We start from the raw sequence: 14,376 nt of genomic DNA on the forward strand, positions 1-14,376 counted from the left end.
ACTGTTGATTCATTGGGTACCTGCCTAGACTGCTTAACTGCCACACGCGTAACTACATCGCAATCTATACCGTAACTACACCATAATCTATACCGTGATCTACACCGTAACTACACTGCAATCTATACCGTAACTACACCATAATCTATACCGTAACTACACCGCAATCTATACCGTAACTACACCATAATCTATACCGTAATCTACACCGTAACTACACCGCAATCTATACGCAACTACACCATGATCTACACCATAACTACACCATAATCTACACCATAACTTCACCGCAATCTACACCGTAATGTACACTGTAAGCATGGGGTAACATTGGTATCTCGTATTCCAGAGCCATGCTTGTAAGAGTGACACCTTGCTATGTCACACCCTGCTTCACAGGTTTGTCCATGACTATGAGTACAATGACACATCACACACATTAGTGCATTTGGGATCATACCTGTAGCATACAGTATATGTGATTTACTGGGATTTAAATACAAAGAAGCCTACTTAGAAATATAAAGAGTTACTAATCACAGATTTGCTTCTTCGGGACAAAAAACGTATTCAGCCCAAATTGCTAATTTACTTACAGCAAGGCTGTATAATGTCAGTATCATGGCATGTTACTGAACATAAGCAACCCACTTTTCTGCTATGTGTGCTAAATCTTTCAGACATTTAATTTTCATATAAATAACGAGCAAAAAATATATAATTTCATATTAATGGCTTAGCTCATGACACATCTTGTGGCATTTCGGAAAGCTGGTTAACTGGCAGAGCGTATGTTTCAAACGGAATAGCTGGACTGACAGTAATAAATGCTGAAAGTCAAGGATGAAGCTGTCAGTGATGCCACCAGGTGGGCTGGACAATCTGCATTTTCTGCAACCATCAAGGTGTGGCCTGCATCACCAAACCTGCATCACCACTCCTACTGACATGTATCTAACTGCAGGAGGAAACCATAGAACTGGGAGGAGCCCTGAATGCACACGCCCAGATACAGGGACAGGAGACGAACCACCATCCATTGGAGGTGTGAGGCAACTGTGCTACCATTCAGCTCCTGTGCAACCATAACTAGAGCAGATTTTGCTTCTTCAGCCATTTTTTCCACAGCAGTAGAAAGACAGTCAGTATCCATGGTTATGAAACAGTGTCAAACACACTGCTCTAAAACAAACGTCACCCTAAGCAGACCTCAGCCTTAAACTGCAGAGAGAAGGTACCAGAAGGTACTCAAAACATTCACCAGCACCAGCTAAAAGTCAAAACATTCTTGCAGACACAATAGCCAAAATTAAAGCATAAAATACAGCAAGTTTGCCAATTCATACAAAAATTGACATTTGCCTAGAAAACAATTCATGGCAAACTGAACAGCTAATATTGTCAGAGAATTCACATTTAACCCTAAATCCTTCTTACGTCAGCGAGTTCAACTTTGCATCCAACTTCAGTTTAGGAACGACAGAGCAAAACAGAGGAAGGACTCCTCGATATTCTCGTATCGCAGCTTATCAAGACAGTGGATGAGTATCGGCAAGCAGAAACCACAAATTTCCATCACTCAATAAAGCGTCAGCCTCATTGGACCCACGCACACGCACACGCACACACACAAAGCCCAATTATCTCAAAGAACAAACACTCCAATTAAAATATAAAGACACACAACACATACTGTAGCAGGTGACGTCTTTATAGTTTTCAACAAGTTAAAAGCTCTATTATGTTGGCAACATTCTCCAGTTACCTCCAAACAGCTCTCTGTTAAAATGAGGCCCAGATTCACAGACTGCCAGTACTGACACTGTACAAAAGAAAAGGTCCTTTTACTGTAGCTCTGTTCCCGAATTCCAGTAACTGCAGAACACAGTCTGTGTGAAAGCTGATGCCTCAGCATTTCATATCCATACGGCAAGCTTCCTAATTTACTGTCCCCTCACAAACATCAGGTAAATGCGCCCAAAAGCATCTTACGGCTGACGGTTTACACCAGTCCTCCACAAACTTATAAATCCTCCTTCCCACATACCATGTTTCCAACCGGGACCATGCCAACGAGTCACTGGAAACTGGCCTTTCTGCAAGCGCTAAAATGAAGAAAAGTAAACAAACGAAAGAGCGATTGTGAGTAAAGCCCTCAGCCATGCGACCTGTAGTTCAGGGGTCAATGAGCAGGGGAATGTAAGGCATGCCATCTCAAGCTCAGGGATTAATTTTTTTATCGGTACCGCCTTACCTGATTTAGCCTGGCATCCTGGCATACTCTAAATGGGGCTACTGTATACGCTGGACTGTGTACCGTACTGTGGCTAATCTCAGTAGCACTGCAGACACGCGGGATCTTGCTTTCCAAACCCTAAGGCTGGGGGAACGTCAGCAGAGTACGGGCTGCACACCACAGATCATGGACAGTCATACCATGTTATAGAAACACACAGTCTGTCCAAGGTGGACCGTTTCATAGCCAGGTGACTTTGAAGCCTCAGAGGATTCTCCCCCCTCCAATATCTCCAATAAGAGTCTCCTATATTAGCCCTCCCCATACAAACTATTAATACTGACCAATAAGGGTCAGGGATGTGGTCACATGTTCAGGGGGACGTAGGTCTGCATTAGTGGTTGGCTGCCTAAATGAACACAATTTACGTCCCACAAAACTTCTAAGGTGTGGCCCTGATATTGTTCTCGCTTCCCGTCATGCCAGTTTATGGTAACCGGGAAATACACGTAAACATGAAAACGAAAATACTACTCGTTGGCTTCAGTAAACATTGTAAACAGTAAACAAACTAACATTCTAAGTGGGGAATACGGGATAATTCACCATTATTTTTAATAACCAAACGTTTTTATTAAGGAAAATATGCTGTAAAGAGCTTTATTTGTCAATTCATTTTTGTTTTAATTATTTTAATTCAAATTGAATCTGACCATTCAGACAGCAGCTCAGCCAGTTGGAATTAAATGCTCAGCTGACTGAAAACCAGCCTGATCTCTGACCCTGAAATGCTGGCCCGCGCAGCGGGGACCAGCTGGTGTCCGAAGATAGATGGAAATGAGGAGGATAGAGCGTAAAACGGAGGAAATGTTTGTTTGTACGAGCAACTGGGGCAACACAATTAGCACGAGGGATGTCCCAGTCTAATTACCGCGCTCCAACCCATTCAGCATTCATATCCGCCGATTCTGAGTTTCGATCTGATATTTAATAAATATTTAAATATACATACACATACAGTGGGCATCGGTGCATTCTCCGTCTGGATATGCCTCGTCATTTCGCAGTATTCTTCCTTATGATGTTTCTGTACGTGCCTGATTGCATTCGTTGCGTCATATGACGCTCTGTTGCTGCCGCATCTCGAAAGGACGGCATTGCAAACATCGCAGGCAGCAGTTGGGCTGCTTTGAGTTTCCAGTCTAAAGAACTTCCACACGGCTGCTATTGTTCCTCAGGCTTATTGTAGTGTGTGATGGAACCTTACAAATCTGCACAGCTGATTAGGCAGACGTGGGAATTAATTAGATCGGGCTGTGGATCTCGCTGTGGTATCCGATACTGATCAGTTAAGCAATCCTGGATCAGTCCTGGTCTTCGATATCGGCTTGGAACGTCACTGCTTAACACTAACTTTGATCACCTGGCAACCAGTGGGTGAGGTTGTGTGATTGACCGATCCAGCACCAGAGCCTCTTCCAGTCCAAACTTAGAACCACAGAGCCCTGGTTCATATAAACACCGCACTGTGAGCACAGCCTGACAGCAGACGCGTTACAGACGGCCTCAAGGTGAAAAATGCGCAATATGCAAAGCAAGCGTTTTCGGTAGACACGTCACGAACAAAACAAGTAAATTCACTAATCAAGGGAGCCCTTTTTGACAAACTACAGCTGTACTGTAATTTTACACCTACAGTTGCTTTAAATCACTGGTTTACCATTCTGAGATACAACACAGACACAATCGGCGGCAATGTCAACCTATAAACTCAAAAGGTAATTCTTGACAATGCACCTTCATTTATACGCAGAGGTGCAAGGCAGACACACAAACAAGCACTTTAAAGCAGGAACGAGACGGAATTGCACTTGAATGATTATAAGCCATTCGAAGGACAGTCATGTAAATCCAGAGGACTAAGTGCTTAAGCCCCCATTCACGGAAAACACAGACCCCATCGCCAGCAAAGGTGACATCACTGGCAGCAGAGTCCGAGAAATAGCAGAAATGATTCTAATGTCATTTCAATAATGACTATTTCATTTAGAAGAGTGGATACAGAGAAGAGTTCCCAGCACTTAAGGCTAAGTGAAGAAGGAAATGGAACGGGGCTGTTAATCCCCCCCCCCCAGCCCCGCCTCCACCCCCAAAACAGTGGGTGAGGCCCACAGCTCCTCAGATTTAAACTCATTTCTCAGGCACGTTCTAATCCGATATGCGGTTCATCCGATTACACCTTCAGCTGTCGAGCCGAGCCTCGATCCTTCTGAGGTATAATCGAATGAGCAACACGGGAGCCCAGGCTGGAAGAGAACAAAGCGGACAGATAAGCCATCTCCGCGTGAAAAGCTATCCCCCCCGAGACACATTCCCCGACAGGACGAAGTGCGCAGATATCATTACCGTAACGTAACATTATCTTTAGTGCAATAACGGAGGAACCTGGGCTGGGGAAGTGGAGTCGGAAGGCCGGAGCCTGTGCTGCCTGCTCTGCCTCCTCAGCTCCACTTTAGCAGACCCCACCCGGGCAGGAAACTCAGGGATGGGAAACCCACTCTGGCGTCAAACCGTCCATTTCTTTACCCTCTAGCAATATGAGGTCTGTGTTTTTGCAGGAGGGAACCAGGATGGCCAGTGTTGAGCCGTAAAAGCACTGGGGGAATGTGCAAACTCCAGGATAACAAATGAGCAGGTAACACTGGAAACTCAAAGCCAGAGAGGTGAAACAGGAGAAGGACTACATCCGTCTTTGACTACATCCGTCTTTGTCTACCTCTTCGCTACGGCTTAGAGTGCAAATGCAGTCACAGGTCACCTCTAAGTACATCTGCTAACTTGCAATTAAATAAAAACTCCTGATGAACTCGTGTGAGTGATTTCAGGTGCATGCAAAGAGCTGCGCGCAAGCCGAGGTCCGTGTGAACATCTCTGCCTGGGTTTGCATGCAGAGCTCAGTACCGTCCAGAGCAAAGCTCCTACAGTACAACGTCGCTAAGGACTGCGATGCTCGAGCAGCAGTCAGGGACCGTGAACAGCGGGCACAGATACGCTGTGCACGTCACCAGAATCGTCTCATGCTGGCTGAAGGAAAACAAGAAGACCAAGAAGACTCAAAAACTCTCCTTAAAAAGGCAATGCGAGTCAACAGAGGGTTCATGTCAGGAGAAGGAACTCCAGTTAATGATCTTTCGGACGCATATCTTAAAAATAAAACGCTGTTCCAATCCTCCTTCCTCAACATGGATTACAGGATGAAAGAGCACACAAAACAAGTAGGAAGTTAACGCACTCATCCAGGCAGATACAGGACCTTCCTTAACATTTGGGTTAGAATAATTTCATTAGACTCCACTGATACTCTTGCAGCTTGAGAGAATGATGCTGGAACTGGAAGCAGAGTAATAAAAAGTGAAAAGCAGCATTTTGCCAAAACTTACATTATTGTGCATGTAAGAACCACACGTTTAGTACAGAATGTGCTGTGGGGTCCTCAGCCTGTACTTGGGGAGAAAAAGACTTCCAGCTTATTCTGGTTCTCCTTCTTCTAACTTGGCCATGCACGCAGACTGAGTATTAAAATGATCATGTATCGCAAAAATTAACCTGCATAACTGCAACCCTGCATTAGATAAGCAGATATGGGAAATGCATGGATGACCAAAAAAGTCTTAGTTGCTGGTACTATCTAGGGTTGCAAAATTTTGGGAATTTTCCAGTTAATTCCCATATATTCCCACTAATTGCCATAGAAAGTTTCCAACTTGGAATATTTCCAAAATTCCCCAGCTAAACTTCCCATGGAATGGAAAGTTTCCGGAAACTTTCCACCCCTTTACCACCCTAGTATTATCATCCATTAACTGGTTATCCTGTACAGGGTCACGAGGGGTGATGGAGCCAATCCAAGACAAAATAAGACAGGACACACACACAAACACAATTATACTCTATGGGTAATTCAGGGACACCATTTCACCTAACAGCCCGTCGCTGGACTGGCTGAGGAATCAGCAGACCTGGAGGAAGCCCATACACACAGAAAGAACAAGCAAAGTCCATACAGGGCAGGTACAGGACTGAATCTCCCAGTGCCAGAGGTATGAGGTTCCCCACAACGCCAGCAAGCCACCGTCTTAGTATTACAACATAATTAAATGTTAACTAATTAGCGTGATTGACTATCCATTACATTTCAAACATACTCAGACAATTTAGTTAATACTGCACAGTAAAATAAAAGCATAGACCGGATACAACAGAACACTCATGTAAAATCTGTTACCATTAAAAACGTCTAACATAGTCTGAAATATTTGTATTGGTTTAGCTCTCATCCTCCTTATTAATATTTTTAGCACTTTTGTTGTACTTGCGCACTTATTCATCTACATAATGATGCGGTGGGTATAGTGAAGTATAATAAAATTAATTGCATACCGCATAAAATTAGAAGTTTCTTTTAGAACCTCATTAATTCACACCCCTCCTAAGAGGATTTCCCAGCATTCCACCGAGAGAACAATTAAATACTGAGAAACGGATTTCATTTTCCAGTTATGCTAGCAGCTAATTCTAATTACTTCTGCACAACCCTGTCGCTTTAGCCATCCTTGCTCATAAAGAGGCACAGCTCACATCAACACCGAACAGACGTGGAAAAGACGTGATCGATGAGCAATAAGATCGAGCCAAATGACAGCATACTATGAACTGCAATTCTTCACCATTATCTTTTTTTTAAAGGGATTGATATTAAGCTGACTAGCATGACTGAGTGTTCAGGTGATAGAACTGACTTGAGAATCATTTGTGTCTAATAAAGGAGTGTGACTGGTTTACAATAGTACAGAGCAGAGGAACATATTCCTAATACATAACAAAAGCTACCATAAAAAGTAGCAGAAAGCTTTCGATCACCAGCCAGTGAAAAGAGCAGAGTCTAAATGAAGAAAAAGTTTTACTGGATTTTACGTTCATATAAAAATATTACAATTCAAGCCAAGTGATATCAACAGCAAACACATTTATTTATAAGCAGTCATTAAAAATGGATGGACCCCAAAATAAGGACCCAAGAAAAACAGAAATGAGAGCGTCATATACAGGCAAAGGTGTCTTATGCTCATGCCTGATTATTTATGAGCTATAAAGTTGCAGATACTGTACAAGTGCAACTAAAATATCAAAGCAGCCTGTAAGCATACAATGCCCATTACTGGACATCCCCTGACATCACACCAGCAACAACCAGCTTGTCTTGGGCAAAATAGAAAAAGCTAATTAAATGATTACTTCCAATTATTTCTCCAAATCTCCATGCAATACTCACTTTGTAGCTAATTAAGCACCTAGACAAACCAAAATTAAACGCACAAAGAAATCTGCGTTGGATCAACTGAACACAATAAAAATAAAAAGTGGTTTACCAGTAGCCAAAAGGTAGAAAGATTGATCATGTATTTATGTGACTCATGAAACTTTATAAGAAAGGAATTTGATATTATAAAGTGTACAGTAAATTCCTACACACACAAAAAAAATAGTTACCAGCTTCAATGGTTCTGAAAGCCGTCATTAGGGACCCCCAGTCGGTCCGTATACGTATGTGACACCCCCCCCCCCCCCCCCCCCCCCCGATTCCTGCAGTTCAGGAATCAGAAGCTCAGCATTTCCAGGCAGCTGTTGTTACTGCACGAAATTAGAATTTTAAAGAAGATCCAAAAGTCTACTTCGTAAAATTAACCCACTTTGAAACAGAAGTGATCAGAAAAGCACAGACTAAACTAAAGTAAGGAAAAGTAAGGAAATGGAAACTGGCATTAATTTACCGAGGAGAGCCTGGAAGAGGTTGCTCTGAAAGACGGCGATGACCCTCTCGATGGACTGCCGGAGCTGCTGGTCCGTGGTGCGGCTCAGCTTCGCCCGGTACTCCTCCAGGAGCAGCAGCGCGCGCTGGGCGTCTGCAGGGGAGCAGAGCAAACGGGCCACTCTCCAGAAGACAGTTTGCACAGCCTAATGATACACAGGTCAACGCGACCTGCCCACACTCCAAAAGTTAGTCTACATCATGTTATTATGCACAGGTCAAGGCGAAATGCTGTCACTCACAACCAATTTCATTTTGACAGAGACTCTTAAGTGCAGGTATTTCGTGCAACAGTTGCATGTATCAACGTCATCCGCTGACAAACTGCAATTTACTGAAACTTCAAAGATATCCATGCACTTTATAATAAATAAATGTTATTCATTTGTTCATTCACGTCATGCCCATTCGTGGTCAGGCGTACCTCGCTCCTTAGTGACTTTAAGGCTACACGAAGTGGCATTTCCAGTGGACGTGGCAAAACAAAAATATTACATACTAAACAAGAGAAAAGTTAAACTCACCCTTCTTCCTCACCGGCATCTTTGGGTTCCAAATGTCAAAAAAAAAATTAAGCAGCGCTTCAGTTCAGCAAGGTTTCAGGTCACAGCCTTCAGCAGGAGCTCTAGACCACCATTAACCCCGTAAATCTCTCCCTCTCTTTGCAGTAAGTACACCGTTACTGAGAAAAGGATCCCCGGGACTCTCCGATGCGGTGATCAGACCCAAGACTGGCGTCTCGATCGTCTTCAGATCCGGCCAGAGAGGCTCCGACTTTGTATCCGATAGGAGGGTGAAGCTGGCATCAGATCCCCGCTGTCACACACACACACTGGCTGTCAAACTCAGCTAATCTACCTGCGTGCACTTCCTGGGAACGAAACACGCCTACCCTACTAGTTTGCCTTTATTTATGCAACCACCCCAATTACCGCAAATTCAGTTCAAGAAGGAAAAAAACATGCATACAAACAATTTCCTCATTGCCTGGGAAATGCAATATTAAATCTGTGCCTCCAAAACGTGTTGCATGGGAATTTTCCAGCCCCTTTCCTTTTCGCCCGCGCTAAATATTTTTTTCCCTTGAAAGAGAAAACTTCTCTCACTTTCCCCGCCTCTTTTTTAACTAATGCAGCTTAAATTCCCAACTTTCCTGCAAAATGGCGCTTCAGACCCGGAAACACTGCGGCGTGATCGAGCCCGGTGGCTCTATAAGTCAATATTAAAAGTTTGCGAAGTGAGTAAGGTTAGGCGATCGCTGTGTTTCAGCAATGTATGCTCGGTTTACGCTGTCATTTTGCAGATGCACAGCTGCGTGGTACGAAAATGTGAATAAAAAGCGTCCGATCAATTCCAATCAGCTCATTTAGGAAATCTCTTATAAAACCATAAATCCGTAAAACGCGAATTAGGGGTACTTGAAGAATTTAACTCGCTCGTGACATCAGATGTACGATTCTTATTTTAAGGTATTTTTTATGACAAATCAGATTTTGTTAAGACTAATATATCCAGTTCTTCTGAAATATTGTTCTGTCAAATGCATTGTCTTCGTGTCCTTATGGGAAAGGTGCGACTTTTATTTCAGATATCCGTCTAACGATTACTAGAGCGCTATAGTGAGTCTGAAGCCTGATGCAGGAAACACAGTGCATGAGGCAGAGGTACCAGTCCACTACAGACTGCGCACACACACACACACACACACACACACACACACACACACACACACACACACACACACACACACACACACACTGAGCTCGGGGGTGGTTCCGACCCGAAACCTTGGAGATGGGTGTGTTACTTACCGAGCCTACAGGCAGCCACAGCTCAACCATGTTATTCTCCTGTGTAAGTAGCAGTAAATAAATATTTTTGCAAAGCCTAATCTGTGTTTGGACAACTTTTATCGATGTTCGTATTATATGGAAGGACTGTTATTTGTTTGTGTTTGCAGCGGACTCCTGCTTATTTACAGGGTCCTTTGCAGTCTATTGTTAGGATTATATTTTTTTGACTGTCATTGTTTTTCTGTTTACAACTTAATCGTATCAGGTTTCATGTTAAATGCAGGCTGCATATATTATTCCTAAATAATCTCAGCATTAAATCCATTCACACAATTAGCAGAACTCACTAATTTGGCTAAACCTAATGTCTTTACTGTGGGCAGGTTCAGCAATACCCAAAATGCATGGAGAACATGCTATCTCTGGACAGCCCATTGGATCTGAGACCACAGTGCTACCCACTGACACTCCATTCCACCCCCCACCCCCCAAACCAGTTTATTGCCTCCTCCTAAGCTTCCTTGTTTGTGTGAATGTGTATTCCTTCCTCCTTTCTGAGACAATGGAAGCAGGATAGAACAAGATATATAATCTATAAATGTAAATAATCCAAAATGATTTTAACCATTTAGTGAACAATGCATTCCTTTCTCCTAATGGGAAACCTGACCTTCATTTTCCGAAGTTTGCACTGCAAACTTTTGCACAAAAATCCTTAGTTTAAAGGCCACGTTAGTCGGGTTTATTGTCCCTGCTGTACGTAGACAGACATCTTCAGGCCCATCTCGCTGATTAACTAAGAATTAGTGACAATTAACTCAGTAATTGAGAAGCCCATCACAATAGGATAATTGTTAAACTCTAGCAAAATAGAGGCTCCATTGAGGACTCGGTGATGGCAGCTTATACTCTTGGTAAAAAACAGAAAAATCCAAACTCTGTTTATAACAGTGAGTGTATGACAAAGAGGCGTGTAAAGCTGGGCGTTACCATCATGGCAATTAAATCTAAGCAGACTGACAATGGATTTGTCAGCACTAATCTGTCAAGACAAGGGCCTTTATAGAACATGAATTATCCTTGACCAAGAACTTCCACCATAACGTCACAGTGCGTCTTCATGAGGCACCAGAAAAGCAGTGTCTTGCAACAACAAAAGTGCAAAAGCCTGGGCTGACCACACATGATGTCTGCTTGGACGCTGGTTGTTCTCGACTGAGAAAGAAGCTTTGTCTGTGGAATGCATCCAGGGAGAGGAAGGACACCAGTCACTGGTTCTGACTGTCAAGCGCGGCCGGATGCTGGGCGTGGCAATCCGTGCCTAGCACAGAACACAGGGCTGCCTTTCACGCAACACTTGATTGACAGGCAAGCAGGAAGTGAATGGGATTTCGATCGTTTAATGTATTTTCAGGCTGTGGTCATCGGCCTGCAGAACGAAGTCAGACGCTCCTGCTGCGAGTTGCCGTTACTTTCCATCATGGTACCAGACGATAGTTCACCGCCAGAATCTCCAGTCAGCTCCGAGGCACGTTTCACAACGTTTTCCCACAGCCTCTGAAAATCGGCCCCGTGGTTTCAGCAAGCCTGGTCCTGTCCGGCGCTTTCTGTGCGCTCTTTGGTTTCGCTTGTGCCACGGCAGTGCTCAGGGCAGTGTAGGATTCGGTTTCCAGTGAAACTCACAGGCACCCACACACCCATGACATCCGTGGCTGCAGAAGGAGGCGGTCAAACCAGTCGTAACCGGAAAGCTCAATGTTCCAAACTACATACATTTTATATCTAGCTTTGTCAGAGTTGCATAAGAACATTTTCACCCAAATCAATATAGCTTAATTCTTATATTTCATTGTTATTGTCTTTGAGGAAAACGGTCTCTTTTAGTTTCTAATCCCGCTTCCTTTTTAAAACAAAAAACTTCAATGTTTTGCTGACTTCAGCACCACCTTGGCATGTAAAATTTTAATGTGGTTAAAAATGAGAAAGGTGGTTCCAGAAGAATTCCGAAATAGCTGCAATGAGAGGTACCGCCTTAGAAAAGCCATGTGAAATATGACGCATAACTGCCTTTGTGAACATGAGCCTGTCGTTTAACACTGGAATCACTTTTATAAAGATGATAAAAAATGCTTACACAAGATGTTTACATATGCACTTTGGAGCCCTCGTGATCATTTAGTTTAAATGCTGCATGTCAGAAATTTTAACAAAGGCCTTTTATTTCACAAACTGGCTGTGAATTCCTGCCCAGCTGAGAGGCCAGTTGTTTACTGCCACCGTGCAGTTGTACATCTGATAGGCATCTCCTAAAAAAGTAACGCAGTGTCAAATATGAACAAAATGTCAATATTTGAGCAATAGAGGCTTGTGAAGTTCTATAAATATGTGGATTTTCCAATGAACACATACTAGTGTGGGAAACGTCAGATGGAGGCATTGCGGAGTTCTCCATCACTATCCACTGACAAACAGGCAACCACACAGCATTGTCTCTCTGTATATTCATTCAATTCAGCATTTTAGGTGAATTATTTCATTGTTACAGTGTAACAGTTGTTCTGGTAATAATGCAACTCTTTTGACAAAGTCCAATTACTTAAACTGCTGCACAATTATAAAAAAACATTTATAAATCCTGCTCCTGTTTTGTTTCTCAGAAGAAAATTCTAATGCACATTGTTCACAGCTCCCAAGACCCTAACCAGGATAAATGGATGGGTAGATGGACTGCCTGAAAGCTCACCCCACACTGCATGTAAACACACTGCATGGATATGTGATGTGCAGGATAAGAGCCAGGCCTGGATTCGGCGCTCCGGGGACTGTGAGCTTGGGGTGACCAGATAATCCATGTCAGGCAGGACACTTTGAGTTACTCCAGGTTTTACAAACTTCACAACTGAAAGGTTCCTGTGCTTGGCTAAATAGTTCTTCTTCTGCTTTTATTGGCTAGTTTCCTTGATTGAAAGACTCACCCAGCTGTTTCACATTAACATTAGCGACACATGCATGATTATAGGAGACTGACCAATCAGCACGCAGCAAGAACTCGGTGCTTAAGTGCAATCAGGCTCTGTTTAATTGAAATGGTCATTTACAAACCCTGTCCTGGTTCAGATTGTCCTTGATGCTAAGGCCAGAAATGAGCTGCAAACTTTGTCTCCTCAGACACGAATCTGCAGGGTCTCTGCTATCTGCTGCCGTCAGTCAGCTGGCGCAGTAGAATGTAAAATATCCCTAACAGATCAAGAGCACGTAGGTCCATCAACGCAGTCAGAAGTGAAGACTCTATACAACTCAGCTTCATCCAGAGCCATCATCTGCAAACTGTGCATTTTTCACTGGCTAAAATTTTGGCTCCATAAGGAAGACGGTCCAATGTCTTTGACATTAGGCCGGTCTGTTGTAAGGCTGTAGCTGGGGCAGGGTTAAAGTCTACAGCACTGAAAGGTGTGACGTGATAATATTTCCAGCTCACCCATCGTACCACCTAACTGGTCATCAGAGGTTTTACGTGATGATGATGCATCGCAAAGCAGACACGCTGTGTGGTGGACCAGCACAAACTCACAGGGAAATCTACACAGATTCAGTATCAGAATTAAATGTTACAGCACATGCACCACGTTGCAACAAGTTTTAATAAAAGTATATTTGTTCATTGACTTTTTCCCACATTTTTTTCACCACAGCAACATGTTTCTCTTGTTTAAAAAAGACGTTAATGACTTATTGGCTGAACCTGTCCTACACAAACCTAAACAGAAGCAGATGTAGAAAGTGGATAGATGGACATCAGTATATACATCTATAATTTCCATTCATAATTCAAATATGTGATGTAGCTATTGTAATTTTATATTGGAGCTATTATTATTAATATTCAGCTAAGGAAGCCTTGGCTTGGGGTTTGCCGAAACCAAACAACTACAGTATTTTTGACTCCGTTTTTTGTGCTTACAGGAACATCCATTGGCGTTTCTCACCCTTGTAAGCTGAGAGCACATGGTCAGCATTAGGACTTCGTCTTGTGCTTTCACCTGGCCAGATCTCGCCCTCTCCAACGCAGTCCTTCTGTGAGAAGCGCTTACCTTCATATCGAACCCCATACACTTTTACTGCAGTGCCCTGCCGTGAAAAGGAAATGCTATCTCATACTTTGACAAGCTACAGGAAATCCTGAAAAGAGTGCAGGGTCTTCACAGGAAACAATAACTTCATTTTGATTGACTTGCTCGTTTCCAAAATGAGCCTTAGATAAACACATCTGCTGATCTATTGGATCGTCTCAAGTGTTCATTTAACTTACAAAGCAATTCTCCTTACGTCTGTCCGTATGCCATGTTGTGACTCACTAAAATGCATCACTTGCATTAATCTATGGTAAGAAAAAATATCTGAAAGATGGTAAATTAAAATATGTTAGTGTTTAAAGGACATTTGATACAATTCTAGGAGTGGTGTGTGGATCTGTGGGC

At 43.0% G+C, this 14,376-nt stretch overlaps 1 protein-coding gene across 12 annotated transcripts in view; it reads right to left on the reverse strand.

Annotated features, from left to right (window-relative positions):
* The window catches only part of LOC125708367 (discs large homolog 1-like protein), a 124,221-nt gene extending 114,488 nt beyond the window's left edge, over positions 1-9,733 (reverse strand). For 5 of the 12 annotated variants that reach the window (XM_048975830.1, XM_048975829.1, XM_048975827.1 and 2 more), the window contains exons 1-2: positions 8,630-9,732; positions 8,068-8,199 (exon numbers count right to left, since the gene is read on the reverse strand). In XM_048975830.1, the coding sequence (XP_048831787.1) occupies positions 8,068-8,199; positions 8,630-8,648 (151 nt within the window). In that variant the 5' untranslated portion in view covers positions 8,649-9,732. Of the gene's footprint in view, positions 1-8,067; positions 8,200-8,629 lie in introns of all 12 variants that reach the window. The other 7 variants (XM_048975824.1, XM_048975822.1, XM_048975821.1 and 4 more) reach the window with 3 other exon arrangements.
* Positions 9,734-14,376: the final 4,643 nt, after the last annotated feature.

This window comes from Brienomyrus brachyistius, chromosome 15 (assembly GCF_023856365.1).
Source record: "Brienomyrus brachyistius isolate T26 chromosome 15, BBRACH_0.4, whole genome shotgun sequence".
In the NCBI taxonomy this organism is placed as follows: Eukaryota; Metazoa; Chordata; class Actinopteri; order Osteoglossiformes; family Mormyridae; genus Brienomyrus; species Brienomyrus brachyistius.